The 20,073-nt window shown below is 47.1% G+C and overlaps 1 protein-coding gene across 1 annotated transcript in view; it reads right to left on the bottom strand.

Annotated features, from left to right (window-relative positions):
• Window positions 1-10,625, bottom strand: part of LOC140201937 (bone morphogenetic protein 1-like) — a 284,119-nt gene extending 273,494 nt beyond the window's left edge. The window contains exon 1 of the mRNA XM_072266778.1: window positions 10,038-10,625. Coding sequence (XP_072122879.1) covers window positions 10,038-10,179 — 142 coding nt within the window. The 5' untranslated portion in view covers window positions 10,180-10,625. The remainder of the gene's footprint in view (window positions 1-10,037) is intronic.
• Between the last annotated feature and the right edge of the window lie 9,448 nt (window positions 10,626-20,073).

The raw sequence follows: 20,073 nt of genomic DNA, 5'->3' as shown, positions 1-20,073 counted from the left end.
CACACCACCAGGTTCAGGAACAGTTATTACCCCTCAACCATCAGGTCCCACACCACCAGGTTCAGGAACAGTTATTACCCCTCAACCATCAGGTCCCACACCACCAGGTTCAGGAACAGTTATTACCCCTCAACCATCAGGTCCCACACCACCAGGTTCAGGAACAGTTATTACCCTTCAACCATCAGGTCCCACATCACCAGGCTCAGGAACAGTTATTACCCCTCAACCATCAGGTCCCACACCACCAGGTTCAGGAACAGCTATTACCCCTCAACCATCAGGTCCCACACCACCAGGTTCAGGAACAGTTATTACCATACAACCATCAGGTCCCACACCACCAGGTTCAGGAACAGTTATTACCTCTCAACCATCAGGTCCCACACCACCAGGTTCAGGAACAGTTATTACCCCTCAACCATCAGGTCCCACACCACCAGGTTCAGGAACAGTTATTACCCCTCAACCATCAGGTCCCACAGCACCAGGTTCAGGAACAGTTATTACCCTACAACCATTAGGCCCCTTGAACCAAAGGGGATAACTTCACTCAACTTCACTATTGCTTATCTATTTATTTATTTATTTATTATTTTCTTTCTTTTTTATTGTATTTGCAGTTTATTGTCTTCTGTACTCATGTTGAATGTACTAGTTGGGCAGTCATAGTGTGGACATGGTGGAGGATTACAAATACCTGGGGATACGAATTGACAATAAACTGGACTGGTCAAAGAACACTGAGGCTCTCTACAAGAAGGGTCAGAGCTGTCTCTATTTCCTGAGGAGACTGAGGTCCTTTAACATCTGCCGGATAATACTGAGGATGTTCTACGAGTCTGTGGTGGCCAGTGCGATCATGTTTGCTGTTGTGCGCTGGGGCAGCAGGCTGAGGGTAGCAGACACCAACAGAAGCAACAAACTCATTTGTAAGGCCAGTGATGTTGTGGGGATGGAACTGGACTCTCTGACGGAGGTGTCTGAAAAGAGGATGTTGTCCAAGTTGCATGCCATCTTGGTCAATGTCTCCCATCCACTACATAATGGTGGACACAGGAGTACACTCAGTCAGAGACTCATTCTACCGAGATGCAACACAGAGCATCATAGGAAGTCATTCCTGCCTGTGGCCATCAAACTTTACGACTCCTCCCTTGGAGGGTCAGACACCCTGAGCCAATAGGCTGGTCCTGGACTTATTTCCTGACATAATTTACGTATTACTATTTAAATATTTATGATTTTATTACTATTTAATTATTTATGGTGCAACTGTAACGAAAACCAAATTCCCCTGGGATCAATAAAGTATGACTATGACTATGATTATTCATTGACTCTGGTATGGTTATTGTTCTATAGATTTATTGAGTATACCACCTCCAGTCCCAGCACCTGGCCTTTTCATCTGGTCTGGCGTTTAAATCGTCAGATCGTTGCTCACACTAGGACCCGAGCCCCATCGCATCGATACGCTCTGGGCCTGGACACCACAGCCATGGCTCAGCCCGTACCCAACCTTTCCAAATCAGCCCAGCGCTTGGGTTGATCAAACCCCACTCGCGGTTTAGGTGCACAGACCCCAAAACTGACTCTCCTCTGCTTCACTCACTCATTCCCTCAATGCCACAGTATTATTAGTCTAAGAATGACCCTTCAGTCTAGAACAGGTGTTATCTAAAATTACCCTACTACATATTTAATACTATACAATCTTGTGCTGGGTGCACTGTAACACTTCCCTCTCTAAACTACAAGTCACAATGCAGCATGGTAGCATACTGGTTATCACAACGCTTTACGCTACCAGCGAACCAGGTTCAATTCACACCGCTGCCTTGAAAAGAATTTGTACATTCTCCCCATGACAGTGTGGGTCTCCTCCGGGTGCCCCAGTTTCCTCCCACAGTCCAAGATGTACCAGTTGGTAGGTTCATTGGACATTGTAAGTAATCCTGGCTAGGGGCTAAGCTGGTGGATTCTCTAAGGGCCGGAAGGGAGGGAGTACAGGAAGGGAGGCTGAAGGACGAGCGATCTGATAGGAGAGGTCTGTGGACCATGGGCGAAAGGGACGGAGAAGGGGAACCAGAGGGAGGTGAAGGATGGGTGAGAAGAGAAAGGGTGAGTGGGGAACCAGAATGGGAAAAGAGAGAAGGGAGAGGGAGGAGATGACCAGAAGTTCGAGTAATTGATGCCATCAGGCAAGATTCTCAAGAGATGGATTTGGAAGCTATTCCTAATGCTCATACTATACCAAACCACTTAAAATCCAAGATTCAGAACAAACCTTAGCTAATTTTAAAATAATTTATCCCATGCAATGAAAATAAAAGCTCCCTTCTGTTCTTAAAGCTTCCCTCCCCCCACTTGTACCCAGACGCAGAAGACCGATGATTCAGCCATTCACATTCACACACAAATGTACTTCAAGGTATTGCCTTCAGAATCAAAGAACAAGACAGAGCAAGAATAGGCCAGATGTCTTGCATGTCGACTGTATGTTAACTCCCTCAGGAAAAGAACTTTATATTTTCTGTAGACAAAGTATCTTGCAGACATACCAACGTCAGAATCGTACACTTAAACGATTAGATAGTGTCGATTTTCAGGTAGACATAATATCAAAACAAATAACAAATTAGTATTTACAGTCAACAGTTCTCCATTAAACTTTAAACACAAGCGATTCTGCAGATGCTGGAAAATTCAGAGCAATGCACACAAAGTGCTGGATGAACTTAGTGGGTCAGTGCCCCACCTTCATATTTCTTCTCTCTCTTTTTTTTTAAAAAGTTGTCTTCTGTTGGTTCTTAAAAGCTTCCAATCCCCTAACTCTATTATATCCCCCCTCATTTCCCTTTATGCTGCCTTTGACTTCCCTTGCCAGCCACAGTTGCCTCATCCTCCCTTTTGGCGACTTCTTCATCTTTGGGATGTATCTATTCTGCACCTTCTGTATTGCCACAGAAACTTCAGCCATTGGTGTTCTGTCGTCATCCCTGCTGGTGTTCCTTCCCACTCAGCTCTGGCCAGCTCCTCTCTCATGCTCTGTCATTCCATTTACTTACTTTACTTTATTGTCGCCAAACAATTGGTACTAGAGCGTACAATCATCACAACGATATTTTATTCTGTGCTTCGCGCTCCCTGGAGTACAAATCGATAGTAAATATTAAAAACTTAAATTATAAATCATAAATAGAAAATAGAAAAGGGAAAGTAAGGTAGTGCAAAAAAACCGAGAGGCAGGTCCGGATATTTGGAGGGTACGGCCCAGATTTACTCCACTGTAATACTGATACATCTGATTATAACTTCTCCCTTTCAAACTGCAGCGTGAATTCTATTGTATCACAGCCTCCCAAGGGTTCCTTTACCTTAATTTAATTGAATTCGACTTTGTTACTTACATCCTTCATATACATGAGTAAAAGTTTTTATGTTACATCTCCGTCTAAATGTGCAATTTGCAATTTATAGTAATTTATAATAAATAGTATGTACAACAGGACAGTCAATATAACATAGAAATACATTTGTGTCAGCATGAATTAATCAGTCTGATGGCCTGGTGGAAGAAGCTGTCCTGGAGCCTGTTGGTCCTGGCTTTTATGCTGCTGTACCTTTTCCCAGATGGTAGCAGCTGGAATAGTTTGTGGTGACTTGGGTCCCCAATGATCCTTCAGGCCCTTTTTACACACCTGTCTCTGTAAATGTCCTGAATAGTGGGAAGTTCACATCTACAGATGTACTGGGCTGTCCGCACCACTCTCTGCAGAGTCCTGCAATTGAGGGAGGTACAGTTCCCATACCAGGCAGTGATACAGCCAGGCAAGATGCTCTCAATTGTGCCCCTGTAGAAAGTCCTTAGGATTTGGGGGCCCATACCAAACTTCTTCAACTGTCTGAGGTGAAAGAGGCACTATCGTGCTTTTTCCACCACACAGCTGGAATGTACCGCCCACGTGAGATACTTGGTGATGTTTATGCCGAGGAACTTAAAGCTGTTTACCGTCTCAACCCCAGATCCGTTGATGTCAATAGGGGTTATCCTGTCTCGATCCCTCCTGTAGTCCACAACCAGCTCTTTTGTTTTTGTGACATTGAGAGAAAGGTTATTTTCTTGACATCACTGTGTCAGGGTGATGACTTCTCTGTAGGCTGCCTCATTATTATTTGAGATAAGGCCAATCAGTGTAGGCAAATTTGATCAGCAAATTGGAGCTGTGGGTGGCAACATAGTCATGGGTATACAGAGAGTAAAGGAGGGGGCTTAGGACACAGCCCTGTGTTGAGGGGCAGAGAGGCAGAGGTGAGGGAGCCCACACTTACCACCTGCCAGCGATTTGATAGCTCTCTAATCAAATCCAGTTCATTACACAACACCCAATCCAGGACTGCCTTTCCCGAACGGGCTCAACCAAAAGCTGCTCTAAAATGCCATCTCATAGGCATTCTACAATCCCCTCTCTTGGGATCCAGCACCAACCTGATTTTCCCCAATTGACCTGCATATTGAAACCCCCCATGACTATCGTAACATTGCTCTTACTATATTCTTTTTCTATTACCTGCAGAAATTTATATCCCACTTGCTGACTACTGTTAAAAGGCCCATATACAACTCCCACCAGGGTCTTTTTACCCCTTGCAGTTTCTTAACTCTTCCCACCATGAATTCTACATATTCCAATCTTATGTCACCAAAGACCTGCAAGTTTCTACAGATGTACCTTGGAATGCATTCTACCTGGTTGCATCACTGTCTGGTATGGAGAGGCCAACTCATGGGATTGGAAAAAGCTGCAGAGACTTGCAAACTCAGCCACTCCATCTTGGGCACCAGCCTCCGCACCATCAAGGACATCTTCAAAGGCAATGCGTCAAAAAAGCAGCATCTCTCATTAAGGACACCCAACCCCCTATCAACCAGGATGTGCTCTCTTATTACTACCATCAAGGAGGGGCTCCAGGAACCTGAAGACACACACTTTACTTTTGAAAAACAGTTTCTACCCCATTGTATCCAACGATGACTGGAAACCTGTGCGGCAGAGTTCTTAAAGTGGAAAAGCCGTTACTCTGGGCAGTTCCACTCTCTTAACCTCGGAAGTCCCGGTCCAGTAGTGATATGAACGAGCGTCACAAACTGGGGTCTTCCTTGGTTGTACTGGATGACCATGACATCTTCTGTGCCTTGTCATCTCCTTCCCTTTCCACCGAGCCTTGCAGGCCGTGGATCTCCCTGTAGATCTCGTTCGCCCAGTCCGTCGAAGCTGACTGCATGCTAGGACAGGCAGGTCCCTGTCTCACGGGGGTGTGAGACCCTCCAGCTACCCTCACCTAGTTTAGCCCATGCTTCAAGCATACAAAACCATGAAGTGCAACATGTCACTAAAGATTCATTTTCAGCACTCCCATTTCCCTGCAAATCTTGGCGCGTCAGCAACGAACCCAGTGAAAGGTTTCACCAGGACATTGCAGTCATGGCGAAAGTCAACTGGAATCTATCAAATCTGGCTGGTTATTGTTGGACACTTAGGCGAGGGGCCTTAGACACTGAATACAAAAGAAACATTTTTAGTTGAACTATCGCAAAGCATCAGCATCATTATGCAATTAAATGTATTATATTGCAGTGCGTGCGGCCATTCCGAATGAATATCGTATGTGTTAACTAGAGGCCGTGCACAATCCTGATTTGATGGAGACAGCCGTGAGAAGTGCAGAGGAACATCTGGAGTAACTTCTGAAATGCCCGCTTCGCGGCCGCTGCTACTGTGTGATTGAGAATCTCCGGAGGGGAAGGCCCCAAATCCTCGGCTTTGCCTATTGCCTGTTGCCGGGGCTGGGGTCGAAGTGCTCGGCAGAGATGATGCTCGGTGCTCGGTGTCGGAGAGCTGGTCAGAGGCTCGGAGTTTTCGGACGGACTCGGAGTTGGACTGTGGTCGGATGCTTCCAGGATGCTGCATCGGCAAGTTTGCGGCGCTGGAGGTTCACCGTCTGCGTGAGATGATGGGACTTTCGAGAGACTTTGAGACTTTTACCGTGCCCATGATCTGTTCTTATCAATTACGGTATTGCTTTGCACTGTTGTAACTATAATGTTATAATTATGTGGTTTTTGTCAGTTTTTTTAGTCTTGGTTTGTCTTGTGTTTCTGTGATATCATTCTGGAAAAACATTGTATCATTTCTTAATGCATGCATTACTAAATGACAATAAAAGAGGACTGCGTGTCCTCATAATCTATACTCAATAACAGTTAATTTCTTGTTTCTCCAAATTCCTACGTGATTCAAGTAGTCTGAATTTATATTTGTGTTCAGCTTCAAGCGGTCTATCATTAACAAAAAAAAGTCCGAGGAAGCAACACTTTTGAAAAAAACATTGGTTGTCCAGTATTCTCATTCATTGTCGGTTACATGGAACACCACAGAACAGTACTGGCCCTTATCCCACTACGTTCTTCTTCCCCTCAAATTCGTATCCACTACTGGGACATAGGCCACCAACAGCAGCATTCCGGAGTCCTCTGACCTCAGACAGTCTTCCAAATCCAAGTGTAGCCTATCTATATGCCTTCTAATTGAAGGTCCTTCCTCTCCCAAGGACGAGGTCTTTGGAGCTTCTGTAGCTCTGGGTTTTTATGTGATGGGGTTGCTAGCCCCATGTCCAACTCTCCTCCTTTTGCCGCTGGGCTTGGGACCAAGGTTCCACTATGTTGTGCCGAGTGCTGCAAGATCAATCTACCTCCAAAAGAACCACAACCTTGTCATCGGGTTTGGAGGCTTGCGTGCCTCAATGACCCGGAGAGCGATGTTGGCTGGAATCAGGGCTTTACGCTCTGACTATTGGTCAGGGCACCCATGCCAAACAAGACAGAGGTTAGAGGCCAGACTAAGCGCCGTCCGATGGAGCTCCTGGTTTGGGTGTTCAGCTCAGAACTAACAATCCTGACTGGTCGAATAAAATTGTTACAGATACAGCAATGAAGAATACTTCTATATCTACGTGTGACAGTATATGGTCAAGGACAGAGAGAAATGGAGGACCTTCATTGCTACCCTAAACGCCAGTGGCATAATGAGCAGCAACTAAAATCAATCTAACACCTATAGAACTACTGCACTTAGTAACTTATGAGATGATAGGAATATCACTATTCTGAGCAGAGAACTGTTTCAGGGCACTAAACAGATCTAGAACGCATTCCTCACCCTTTTCCTTACAACCTAGCACTCAGAAAAAACATTTTAATAGTTGCTTGGTAATTTTATGACTAAATAATAGAACCCTAAAGCAAGATCAGAAATGGTGCACATAAAATACTTGGCTGGGGCGAGAAGGGATGCACGCAGACAGATGCTGACTGCTGTCCTGTTTTCCACTGGCAGATGTAGTTGACTCAGTGTGCAGATTACTGTTGACACTTTTGGAGCCTGCGGACTCCATCACGAGCAAACTGTTTTGACCTCCATTCCTATCTTCCCACTCCGCAAATCACTCGCTTTTTGTCACATCCATTTATTTGTCCAACTTCTTCTATTCCCGGGTATATTTACAATTTCTTAATTTTCTGTCATCCAACTACCCTTGGCTGCCCTGTCTCCCTATTTATACCTTCATACTCTCTCTCTTTATTCCTTCATTCTTTCAATTCTCATTCTCCTCCTTCTCTCCATTCCCATCTCCCCATCACTCACTAACTCTGACAGGGAATGGACAGAGGGAGAGTGACGGGGGGACGGGAACAGACAGAGGGAGAGTGACGGGGGTCGGGAACGGACAGAGGGAGAGTGACGGAGGGACGGGAACGGACAGAGGGAGAGCGACGGGGGGACGGGAACGGACAGAGGGAGAGCGACGGGGGGGACGGGAACGGACAGAGGGAGAGCGACGGGGGGGACGGGAACGGACAGAGGGAGAGCGACGGGGGGGACGGGAACGGACAGAGGGGGAGCGACGGGGGGGACGGGAACGGACAGAGGGGGAGCGACGGGGGGGACGGGAACGGACAGAGGGAGAGCGACGGGGGGGACGGGAACGGACAGAGGGAGAGCGACGGGGGGGAGGGAACGGACAGAGGGAGAGCGACGGGGGGGAGGGAACGGACAGAGGGAGAGTGACGGGGAAGGGAACGGACAGAGGGAGAGTGACGGGGGGATGGGAACGGACAGAGGGAGAGTGACGGGGGGTTGGGAATGGACAGAGGGAGAGTGACGGGGAGATGGTAATGGAGAGTGAAAGTGAGACAGGGGAGAAGGGAATGGAGAGAGGAGAGTGACAGTGGAGATGAGAACGGGAACAGATTTGGGGAAAGTGACAGGAGAGATAGAAATGGAGAGGAAGCGAGACAGGGAGATGGGATCAGAGAAAGGGAGAGAGCACGGGGTAGACAGGAACAGAGAGAGGGACAGAGAGAGGTGAGATAGGAACATAGAGAGGGAGAGAGGAGAGACAGGAACAGAGAAAGGGAGAGAGATGGGGAGGACAGGAACATTCTCCCTCTCTCCATTTCCATCTTACCTGACCCTGTCCCCCTGCCTCTCCCGTGTTCCCGTCTCTCCTACAATGGGGTGACACTGACAGCACCTTCCATCGTGTTGTGATCTACACTGCCATCATGAGAAATACTAGTGGACTGCACAAGCATGAGACAGGAACATTTCCAACACCAGAAACTGGAAACACTGACCTTAAATATCTTTACCTTCCCCCAACACAAACTCAAGGAGCTCAGGACATGAACACGGTAGCCACAACAACAAAGCAAAGGTGAGGCAGCTTGCTCAAACTCAGTACAACTCAAGCCTATCGATGGAGAGGGCACAAGTCAGAGATGTGTTCGATGCAAATCAGTCCAGCTCCAACAATACTTAATATGCCCTGCCAACATGTTGCTTCTTCACTGTCACTTTCTTGGAAGTTTGTGTAGATTTGGCACATCTTTCCCTCTCCTGTCATTTTCTCTCTCTCCCTTGTCACACTTTCCCACGAATTATCTCTCTCCTCCTTCTGTTTCCATCTCCAGTGTCTTCTTCCTTGCTGTTGCTTCTGTCCATCTCAGGTTTGTAGTCCCCACCCTCCCTCCCGTTCTCTCTCTATTCCCCCTCTTGCATTCCATGTCTTCTATGTTTCTATCACCATCAACCCCTTCCACTTAACTCCCATTTCTCCCACCCTTCACATTCTCCATTCTCTTTCTAACCCTGCCTTCTCTCCCTCTTTTCCAGTTCCCGTGTCCCCTCCCTCCCTCTTGTCATACTCTCCATCCGCTTTCCCCTCCTCTGTGGGTTTCACTTTCTCCCGTCTCTCCCTCTCTGCCCCTTCTCTCCTCATTCCCTCACAATCTGCCCCCTCTCCTCACTCTCTTTCTCCTGTCACTCTCCTTTCTCTCTCTCTCTACCCACTCTCTTCTCGTCCCTTCTCTCCGGCACCCCCCTCCTCACTCGCCCTCTGTTCACTCCTCTCCCCTGTGACTCCCCCTTCTTCCTGTCACTCCCTTCCCCACCCCTGTCCTCCCTCCTCACTCGCCCACCCTATTCCCCTCACTCCTGTCACTCTCTCTCTCTCCTCCCTGGAGCCCTTTATTTCCTGTCCAGCCCGCCGCCTTTCCCTTCTATCCGGCTGCCTGTCTCTCTCCCTCCGCTCCCCGCTCCCAATTCCCGCGTCTTCTGCCTCCACTCCCCGCGAACACAACCAGTCCCAAGTGCGGCGGAAAGTTTGCGCGCTCCGGAGGAAAGTGACACTTCCGCGGGGAACCCCGAGCCCGGCGGGTCGGTGATCCTCCCGGCTTATCGCTCGCACTTCAAATCGGGACGGAACATCCATGTCCAAACAGTCAGGAACATTTCCCCCCGCCGCCCTCGGCTCCCCGTCCAGTTTTTTTTAAAAACTTTCCTCAAGTTTGCATCCAGCTACAACCGCCCACCGCCTCCCCCAACTCCCCGGCGACCCACATCCAGTTGGCGAATCTCACTTTCTTCTAACCCGCAATCTGTTTCCATCTCCCGTCCCCGCTTTTAGCTCACCGGCTTTGCAGGGGTCTTTATAGTCCACTTCTGCCGGGTCCTCTTGGTCCGGGAAATACTCGTAGAGGTTGTCTCCGTAATCGAAGCCGAGCACCGGGCGCTGGAGAGCCAGGAGCAGGAAAGCGAGGCGGCGGAGAGCCATCAGCACCGGAGGAGGGAGCGAAATGGAGCGAGAGGGGGGCTGCCGTCCAAGAATAACGGGGCAATAGGAGGGAAGGGGGTAGGAAGGACCCTGAGATTGATGGAGGGAGGAGGTTAAAGTCCAGGAGGTGGGTCAGTAGAAGCTCAGCCCCCTTTTCCCGAGGCTCAGAGGCCGGCTGCCATCAATCAGCGGCGAGCGGGCGGCTGGGCGGCTGGGCTGCCGGCCAATTCACAGCGAAAAGTCCAACTGGGCAGCCGTAAACGTGTCGCTCCAGACGCCGAGAACCTCGGGGCTGCCGATAAGCAGATATTTTACACACGGGACAATCCCTCCTCCTGTGGAGGTGGTGCTGGGGGGGGAGGGAGAGGATCTCTGTAACCCGTAAACCGCTGCTTATACAACCCGGCTGAGGGAACCTCAGCACCGAGTAAATCAATCCTCAGTCCACCCGAAAGAAGAATATATTTGCAGATGGCATCATTTCCTGCTCTTCCACGGGGTGATTAGTTTAGCAAGCTCGTCTCCCGTGCTCAAGTTCAAACATTCCTTAGAGCTGCATGTCCTTTTTTACAAAATCCTGGCTATTTGGCAAATAAATAAGATGGCGCGACTCAAATTGTTTCGCGGCAAAGACCGAGGTCAGTCCCGAAGCCTCGGAGCTGGCTCGATCTCTCCCGCACTGTGTAGACCCCTGTGCCGGCTGGGGAGAAGAGGGGACTTGGACAGTAGGAGGGAGTTGGTGGAAGAGGGAGAGATGAATTGGGAATGGGGCGAGAGAGGGAAACGGGGCTTAGGGAGTTGGAGGGAAGGGTGAGAGGGGGCTAGAAAAGACGGGTGCGGTAGGGGTGGGAAAGAGGGAAGGGGAGGTGGAAGGGGATAGGGGAGGTGGGGGAAGAAGAGGGATGGGGTGAAGACGACCAGGATATGGGGAACAGAATTTGGGGCTTAGGGAGAGGAGTGCAGGTGGGTGCAATGGAGGGGAAGGGAGAGATGGAGGGGAGTGGTGAGGGAGAAGTCTGAGGAGGGACCAAGGAGGAGGGGTGGAAAAGAGGGAGTGAGTAGGGGAGGAAGAGGAGAGGGGCAAGGGGGAGGAAGAGGAGAGGGGGAGGCTGTGAGAGGGAGAAGGGGGAATGGGAAGAGGACAGCAGGGCGAGGGAGAATAGAGTGTAGGGAGAGGTGGGTGGAACAGAGCAGGTGAGGATTGCTGAGCCAGAGATAGGCTGGGGGGGGGGGATGGGTGTCAGAGAGGAAGGGGGAGAGAAGGAGGAGACAGATAGCGACTGAGAAGCAAGTTTGAAGAGGGCAGAACAATGGTGTTGGGAATGGCCATGGGATAAGTTATATATGTGCAGGAGACTGTGGGTAGAATCAGACGTGTGACTACATGTCAGGAACTCAAAACAATGAGATAATTTGACTCTAACCAGACCTTACCTCTGGTAGCAGTCATGTCCCCATCTGCCTTTCACCATAATTAATGCCTTTCGGCCCAACGTGGTCTAATCACAGCCAAAATGGAGATAGGCTGCGTGTTCAACTGGACTGCCGTGTGCTCACGAAGTCAGAAAGACGTACGGCACAGAGACAAGCTCTGTGGCCCAGCTGGTCCATACTAACCAAGCTAATCCCATTTGCCAATGTTTGGTCCTTATCCTTCTAAATCTTTCTGAACCATGTAGCTGTCCAACTGTCCTTTAGCTGGCTTCACCGACACCCGCAAGACCCTTGACAAAGTTTGCGCTAACATTAGCAAAGGCCAGCACAGGAGGTTGGTCAAGAAGGTTCATTTGTTTGGCATTCAGATGAGGTAGTAAATTGGATTCAACTTTGGCGTGGAGCAGGGGTTTCCAACCTGAGGTCCACGGACATGTCAGTTAATGGTAAGGGTCCACGGTATAAAAAAGGTTGGGAACCCCTGGTTTAGAGGAAGAAGCCAGAGAGAGATAGTAGATAGTTGCCTCTCCAGTTAGAGGAATGTGATGAGTGATGTGCCACAGGGATTAGTGCAGAGTCCATTGTTGTCTGTCATCTATATTAATGATCTGGATAATGATGTGATTAACTGCATCAGCAAATTTGCGGAAGACACCAAGACTAGGAGTCTAGTGGAAAGTGAGGAAGACTTACAGTAGGATCTGGACCAACTGGAAAAATGGGCTGAAAGCTGGCTGATGGAAATTAATGCAGACAAGTGAGAGGTATGCACTTTGGGAAGACAATCAGGGTAAGATTTACACAGAGAATGGAAGGGCATTGAGGAGTGCAGTGTAACAAAACGATCTGGGAATACAATTCCATAACACCTTGAAAGTGGCATCTCAGGTAGATAAGGCACATTGGCCTTCATAAATCAGAGTATGGAGTGCAGGTTATATTGAAGTTGTATAAGACATTATGAGGACTAATTTGGAGTACTGTGTGTAGTTCTGGTCACCTTCTTACAGGAAAGATGTAAATAAGATTGAAAGAGTACAGAGAACATTTACAAGGATGTAACCAGGATTTGAGTTATCGTGAAAGGATGTATAGTTGGGACATTCTATTCCCTGAAGGGTAGAAGATTGAGAGGAGATTTGATAGGGTTATACAAAATTATGAGGGATATAGACAGGGTAAATACAAGAAGGCTTTTTCCACTGAGGTTGAGTGAGACTAGAACTAGAGGTCATAGGTTAAGGGTAAAAGGTTAAATATTTAAGGAGAACATGGGGGGCGGGGTGCAAGTGTGGAATGAGCTGCCAGAGGAAGTGATGGATGTGGGTTTGATTGCAAACATTTAAGAGGAGTTTGGATAGGCACATGGATGGAAGGGCTAAGGTTCAGGAGTGAGCTAGGGTTTGGCATGGACTAAATGAGCCAAAGGGCCTGTTCCTGTGCGGTAGTGCTCTATGACTGTAACATCACTAACATCAGAAGGCTTTGTTTTGAAGGAGACAAGATTTACAGGGTGGTTCTTCAATACTCTCCAGTATTCAGCAGGAGTAATCACTGTGAGCAGAGTGCTCATCTTTGGCGCGGGAGAAATATTGTTTTGTACAGTAATGAAGTGGGGGAGCTTACCTGGAGAACAGCCCGGCACAGAGGAATCTTTCCATGAGTGCTTAAATCAAATCGGATTTTGTGCTCAAAGGAGCTTTTCATACAATAAAACGACCTTCATTCTCAAGATGTGACAGATTTATAAGGCTTATCCTTCCAACGGGAAAGATCAAATCTCATTTATAAATCCATGCAATGCCATAGTTGTCGGTAACAAGGCAGAATATATTTTTCTTGGTTATACTCAGAAGGCAAGTGATAGGAGATGAACTATAGTGGACATTTCAGTGACATGAAGATTGAGAGGTGGAAGAGATTTGTAAATATATAGGGAGGGGGGAGACCATAAGATACAGGAGCAGAATTAGATTCAGCACATTGAGTCTGTTCAGCCATTCCAGCGTGGCTGATTTACTATCCCTCTCAACCCCATTCTCCTGCCTTCTCCCCTCGTAACCTTTGACACCCTTCCTAATCAACAACCTATCAACCTCCACTTTAAATACACCCAGTGACCCGGCCTCCACAGCCGCCTGTGGCAATGAATTCCACAGATTCACCACCCTCTCGCTAGAGATATTCCTCTCATCTCGGTTATAAATGGACGTCTCTCTGTTCTGAGGTTGTGCCCTCTGGTCCTAGACTCCCCCGCTAAAGGAACATCATCCACTCAGGGGGGAGAGAGTGGTGGGAGAGAGAGGAGGAGAGAGCAGGGTGAAAGAGGGGAAGAGAAAGGAGAAGAGACAGAGAGAGAGGGGGATTGGGAGCAGGGTGAGAGAAAGAGGAGTGAAAAGGGGGATTGGGATCAAGTGAGAGAGGGGGGGTGAAAGGATTCCTTCTCATCAGCAGTTGCTTCCACAAACCATCTGGTGTGCTTTGAAACATAGAAAATCTCCAGCTTTCCCAACTTTTAGTCCCAGAGGGGAAGTTTGCATTAAATCATTCCACTGTTTACTAAACACATTCAACCATGGAAGCTTGCATAAAATATAAACTCTAACATCATTAGACAGAGTAGCGTCACATAACTTACTCACTAAACGTCCACAATAGAAGTCAAAGGAAGTACCCTGTTGGATGTTGTTTGGAGTGTCATCTAGCACTGTGTTTAATTGTTTCTTGGTGAGAACGTTTCAATGTTAAAGGTCAGAAAAATTACATTGTCATTACCCCAAATGATTTACAGTCCATCTGCTGTGTGTTTCTTAGCCTTCAAATCATCACTAAAACAGATATTGTGGGTTTGGCGTATTTGGGAGACTCTAGTGCACGGTGACATTTCAAAAGTGTTTTATCAACTACAGACTTCTTCAGCACATTATTATGGTGCAGCAAGTAGAGCCGCCAACTCCAGGGACCTGGGTCCTATTCCCAGCCCATGTTGCTGTCTGTGTGGAGTTTGCATGACAGTATGGGCTTTTTTTAGATGCTTGCGTTTCCTCCCACATTCAATAACAAATCGATGGCCTATGCTCCACTGGGAGTTAAGGGACAAAGGAGAAGAGAACATCTTTCCCTCCTTTCCCCCTCCACTTTCTGTAAGGACTTCTCTAAGTGACTTCCTTGTCCACTCGTCCCTCCCACAATCAAAGTCCAAGCGGACTGGCAGGTTAATCAGCAACTATAAATGAGTCTTTGTGTGCGGCTGAGTGTTAGAATCTGAGCAGAGATGATGAGAAGAGCAATCAGCACCAGTGACCTGAGTTCGATTCCCACCACTGCCTGGAAGGAGTTGGGACATGGGTGGCACGGTAGCGTAGTGGTTAGCACAATGGCATTACAATACCAGCGACCCAGGTTCGATTCCCATTGTTGTCTGTAAGGAGCTTGCATGTTTTCCTCTGGGTGAGTTCCTCTGCATATTCTGTCATAGTCATAGTCATACTTTATTGATCCCGGGGGAAATTGGTTTTCGTTACAGTTGCACCATAAATAATTAAATAGTAATAAAACCATAAATAATTAAATAGTAATATGTAAATTATGCCAGGAAATTGGTCCAGGACTAGCCTATTGGCTCAGGGTGTCTGACACTCCAAGGGAGGAGTTGTAAAGTTTAATGGCCACAGGCAGGAATGACTTCAATGACGCTCTGTGTTGCATCTCGGTGGAATGAGTCTCTGGCTGAATGTACTCCTGTGCCCAACCAGTACATTATGTAGTGGACGGGAGACATTGACCAAGATGGCATGCAACTTGGACAGCATCCTCTTTTCAGACACCACCGACAGAGAGTCCAGTTCCATCCCCACAACATCACTGGCCTTACAAATGAGTTTGTTGATTCTGTGGTGTCTGCCACCCTCAGCCTGCTGCCCCAGCACATGACAGCAAACATGATAGCACTGGCCACCACAGTCTCGTAGAACATCCTCAGCATCGTCCGGCAGATGTTAAAGGACCTCAGTCTCCTCAGGAAATAGAGACGGCTCTGACCCCTCTTGTAGACAGCCTCAGTGTTCTTTGACCAGTCCAGTTTATTGTCAATTCGTATCCCCAGGTATTTGTAATCCTCCACCATGTCCACACTGACCCCCTGGATGGAAACAGGGGTCACCGGTACCTTAGCTCCCCTCAGGTCTACCACCAGCTCCTTAGTCTTTTTCACATTAAGCTGCAGATAATTCTGCTCACACCATGTGACAAAGGTTCCTACAGTAGCCCTGTACTCAGCCTCATCTCCCTTGTTGAGGCATCCAACTATGGCAGAGTCTGTAAGGAGTTTGTACGTTTTCCTTGGGCTTCTCTGGGTGTCCTGGTGTCCTCCCACATTCCAAAGATGTACCTGTTGGTAGGTTAATGGTCATTGTAGGATTAAGTCGGAGGTTGCTGGGCAGTGCGGTTCAAAGGGTCAGCAGGGCCTGCATCGTATCTCAATCAATACTGTAGGTTTGCTCTGTTGGATTGTTATGGCACAGTGAACATGACGCCTCTGAGATACTTGGAAATGTTCTGGGGAGACTGTCAAGATGCTGGTGTGTGTCAGATTGAGAGCTGGCAGTCTACAGCTCCGAGCCTTGGCTCTGCCCCAAGGCACTTCTGTTTTCTGATTGTATTTTCACACTTTGTGGCACCACAGACAAGTCAGAGATGACTGTGTGCACGTTGCAGAGGACAGTGGGATCACGGAACCTCGATGGGGTGGAAGGAGACCACGTTGGCCCATTGAGTCTGTGTTACATTGATTTTTGGAGATACATCTCAGTAACAGGACCTTCCTGCCCAATGTGCCCTCACTGCCAGTTACACCATTGTGCCCAATTAACCTCATAACCATCTGAGGTTGCAAACTGGAGCTTCTGGAAGAAACCCAGTCATGGGGAGCACAGACATACTCCTGACAGACAGCAGTGAGAATTGAACCTGGGTCCCTGACTGTGTCATGGTGTTACACACTGGTTAAACACCCCATTTGGTGCGGTCTTTCATTGTTTTTATTATGGATTTATCCAGTATGCCTGCCACTGCCTGTAAGGACTTTGTACATTCTCCCCGTGATCATGTGGGTTTCCTCCAGGTGCTCCAGTTTCCTCCCACACTCCAAAGGCGTACCGGTTGGTAGGTTAATTGGTCATTGTAAATTGGCCCGTGATTAGGATAAGGTTAAATCAGGGATTGTTGGGTGACGTGCTCAAAGGTCCAGAAGGCCCTACTCCATGCCATATCTCAATAAATAAATAAATCAGATTGCAAGAATCCTAGCACTAGCATATTTTTCCCACCTTCCCTCCCACCACTGATTTCCACAAGGATCGTCTCTATGTGACTCCTTTCTCCATTCATCCCTCCCCACTAACCTCCCTCATGGCACTGACCCATGCAAGTGAGACAAGGGCCACACCTGCCCCAAAACCTCCTTCCGCATCACCACTCAGTGTGAAGGGTCTTTCCAGGTGAGTCAACAGCTGACTCTCTCTCCAAGTAAATCTTATTATTCCTACTTCTACCCTGATTGAGGTATTCTGTAGTAAGGAGTCTGAGACCAGAGGGCATAGCCTCAGAATAGAAAGCCGCCCCTTTGGTACAGAGGTGAGGAGGAATTTCTTTAGCCAGGGGGTGATGAATTGAACTGAACTGAACTAAACTGAATACTCCTAGACCATCTGAAGGACTCTGTGGTTTGAAATTTAATCTACTTTGTGTTAGTCACTTGGTTTTTGCTGTTTGCATGATTGTTTTTTTTTGCACGTTGGACGTTTGACTTTTTTTTGAACAGATTCCATGGTGTTTCTTGGTTTTGTGGCTGTCTGCGGGAAGACGAATCTGAGGGTTGTGTATGTATACATTCTTTGATAATAAATGCACTTTGAATCATTGAATCTTTGGTGAATCTCTGCAATTTATTGCCACAGATGGCTATGGAGGCCAAGTCATTTAAAGCTGAGGATAGGTTCTATATTAGTCAGGGCACCAAAGGTTGTGGGGAGATGACAGAAGAATGGGGATGAGAGGGATAATGGGGTTGGCGGGGTACAGGCCCAGTGTGTATTGCCGTGTGTAGTGCGGGGGACGGTATAAACACTGGCCTAGATAGGCTGAAAAGGCGGGGTTCCGGGACTGGAGGTGAGGGTCCAGCACTTTCCACTTGCTCTTCCACAATGTTTATTCCTCTGTCCACGGCGCTGGGGCTGTGAGATTGCTCCAGCTGCTGAGCACTTCGGGTCAGCGGGTTCCGCAGTGATCTGTCCCGGTTGTGTGATGACCTGAGACCGAGGTGATGGGCCTGCTCCCGGCTCCAGGTCTACGGACTCAATCTGGTTCTGAGGGCTGTTGCTTGCTTTTATTGTTCACATTATCTGTGTTTTTTCTTCTCTCTCTCTCTCTGCACATTGGGAGTTGGTGGGTTTTTTTTTAACAGGGTTCTTTCGGGTTTCTTGTTTTATGGTTGCCTGTAAGCAGACAAATCTCAAGTTTTGTATAATTTATACATTCTTTGATAATAAATGTAATTTGAATCTTTGAATCTTGAGTATTGAAACCAGCCATAATGGAATGGCAAAGCAGTCTGGATGAGTTATGGTCTTATGAAGATTGTTATAGAAGCAACACTGTCAGCAGATTTCAAAAATACATAATAATTTTAAGTTGAGGAAAATTTTCATCTAGATTTTCACTTGTGATTCTATCCAGCAATCGTTTATTAGAAAGTAAGCATTGTGTCAAAAATGGAATTGAGTAAGACTGCCTAAAACTCAATGACATTTAATTAAAGTTTTTAGTGTTTGTTATTGTCTGAATGTCCTGATTCATCACAAACCATGTTTCTCTGTCCAGCTGAAATTTTAATGCGTATGATCCATCATTACTGAAGTGCCAAGACCCCTCAGGCACACCTAAGTAGTAACAGGAAACTGGCTGAACTAGACAAGGAAATGGAGGACAGTGGATTAGAGGATCATATTCATGTGTAGCCAACTCTAATTGGTACGTTTACTCTCTGTGCCTTGCTTGAATACAGCTATGGATCTGTTATTGTTTAAGTCAAAGCCTTAAACACACAGCCTTTGGCACATTTTTCCTTAAAAAAGCAGCAACCCATTAACACCATACTGTGTTTGATCACTAATTTAAAGGTAAGAGTTCAGCAACTTCGTGCCGGGGCAGAAAGAGCTAATATGAGGGGGTCATCATTTTAAGGTGATTGGAAGAAAGTTTAGGGGAGATGTCAAAGGTAAGTTTTTTATACAGAGAGTAGTGGGTGCATAGAAGCCACGCAGAGTGAGCAATTTCAAGTTCCTGGACATCAATATCTCTGAGGATCTATCCTGGACCCAACATATTGATGCAGCTACAAAGAAGGCACAACAGCAGCTAGATTTCCTCAGGAGTTTGAGAAGATTTGGTATGTCACCAAAAACACTCACAAATTTCTACTGATGTACGGTGGAGAGTATTCTGACTGGATCCATCACTATCTGGTCTGGGGTTGGGGTCACTGCACAGGATCGAAATAAGCTGCAGAGGATTGTAAACTTACTCAGCTCCATCATGGGCACTGGTCTCCATGGAGTCTCGGACATCTTCAGGGAGCGTTGCCTCAGAAAGGCGGTATCTATCATTAAAGGCCCCGTCACCCAGGACATGCCATCTTCTCATTGCTACCACCAGGGAGGAGGTACAGGAGCCTCAAGGCACACACACAATGATTCAGGAACAGCTCCTTCCCTTTTGCCGTCAGATTTCTGAATGGACCTTGAACCCATGAACACTACCTTAATACATTTTTATTTCTATTTTGCACTACTTATTTAATTTAAACCTGATTCTGATTAGGGATGATGGTAGAGGCAGATACATTAAGGACATTGAAGAGACTCTTAGATAGAAAAATTGAGAGCTATGTGGGAGGGAAGGGTTAGATTGATCTTAGACTAGGTTAAAAAGTCAGCACAACATCATGGGCCGAAGGGCCTGTACTGTGCTGTACTGTCCCGCCCTCATCAATCTTCTTTATCACCTTTTCAAAAAACTTAAACTTTTGAGAAAACTGTACTGTAGTGTTCTAATGTTCTATAAACAGATCATTCTGTATCACAAAAGTCTGAACTCTCATACATCCAATCCATTCCTTCAGTTAGTTTTCTTTAAACAGGTTAATAAGATCCAAGTAGATTTTAAAGGGTCTAGGAGAACTATTCAAAGTAGACAGGAGGGAACAGTTGTCACCGTTTGACTGTAAGCCTCCTAAACCAGCATGGATAACTTCACTCACCACAACACTGAAATGATCATTGAAAAATCTCCAAACCTCTCGACTCATTTTCAAGGGTTCTACAACACTTGTTCTCAGTATTATTTATTTAATATTATTATTACTTGTTTCTTTTAGTACTTGCACAATATGTCTGCCTTTGT

The sequence above is a fragment of the Mobula birostris genome, chromosome 8 (assembly GCF_030028105.1).
Source record: "Mobula birostris isolate sMobBir1 chromosome 8, sMobBir1.hap1, whole genome shotgun sequence".
Classification (NCBI taxonomy): Eukaryota; Metazoa; Chordata; class Chondrichthyes; order Myliobatiformes; family Myliobatidae; genus Mobula; species Mobula birostris.
The sequence above is the reverse complement of the archived record's forward strand: the minus strand, read 5'-3'. Positions and strand labels throughout refer to the sequence as shown.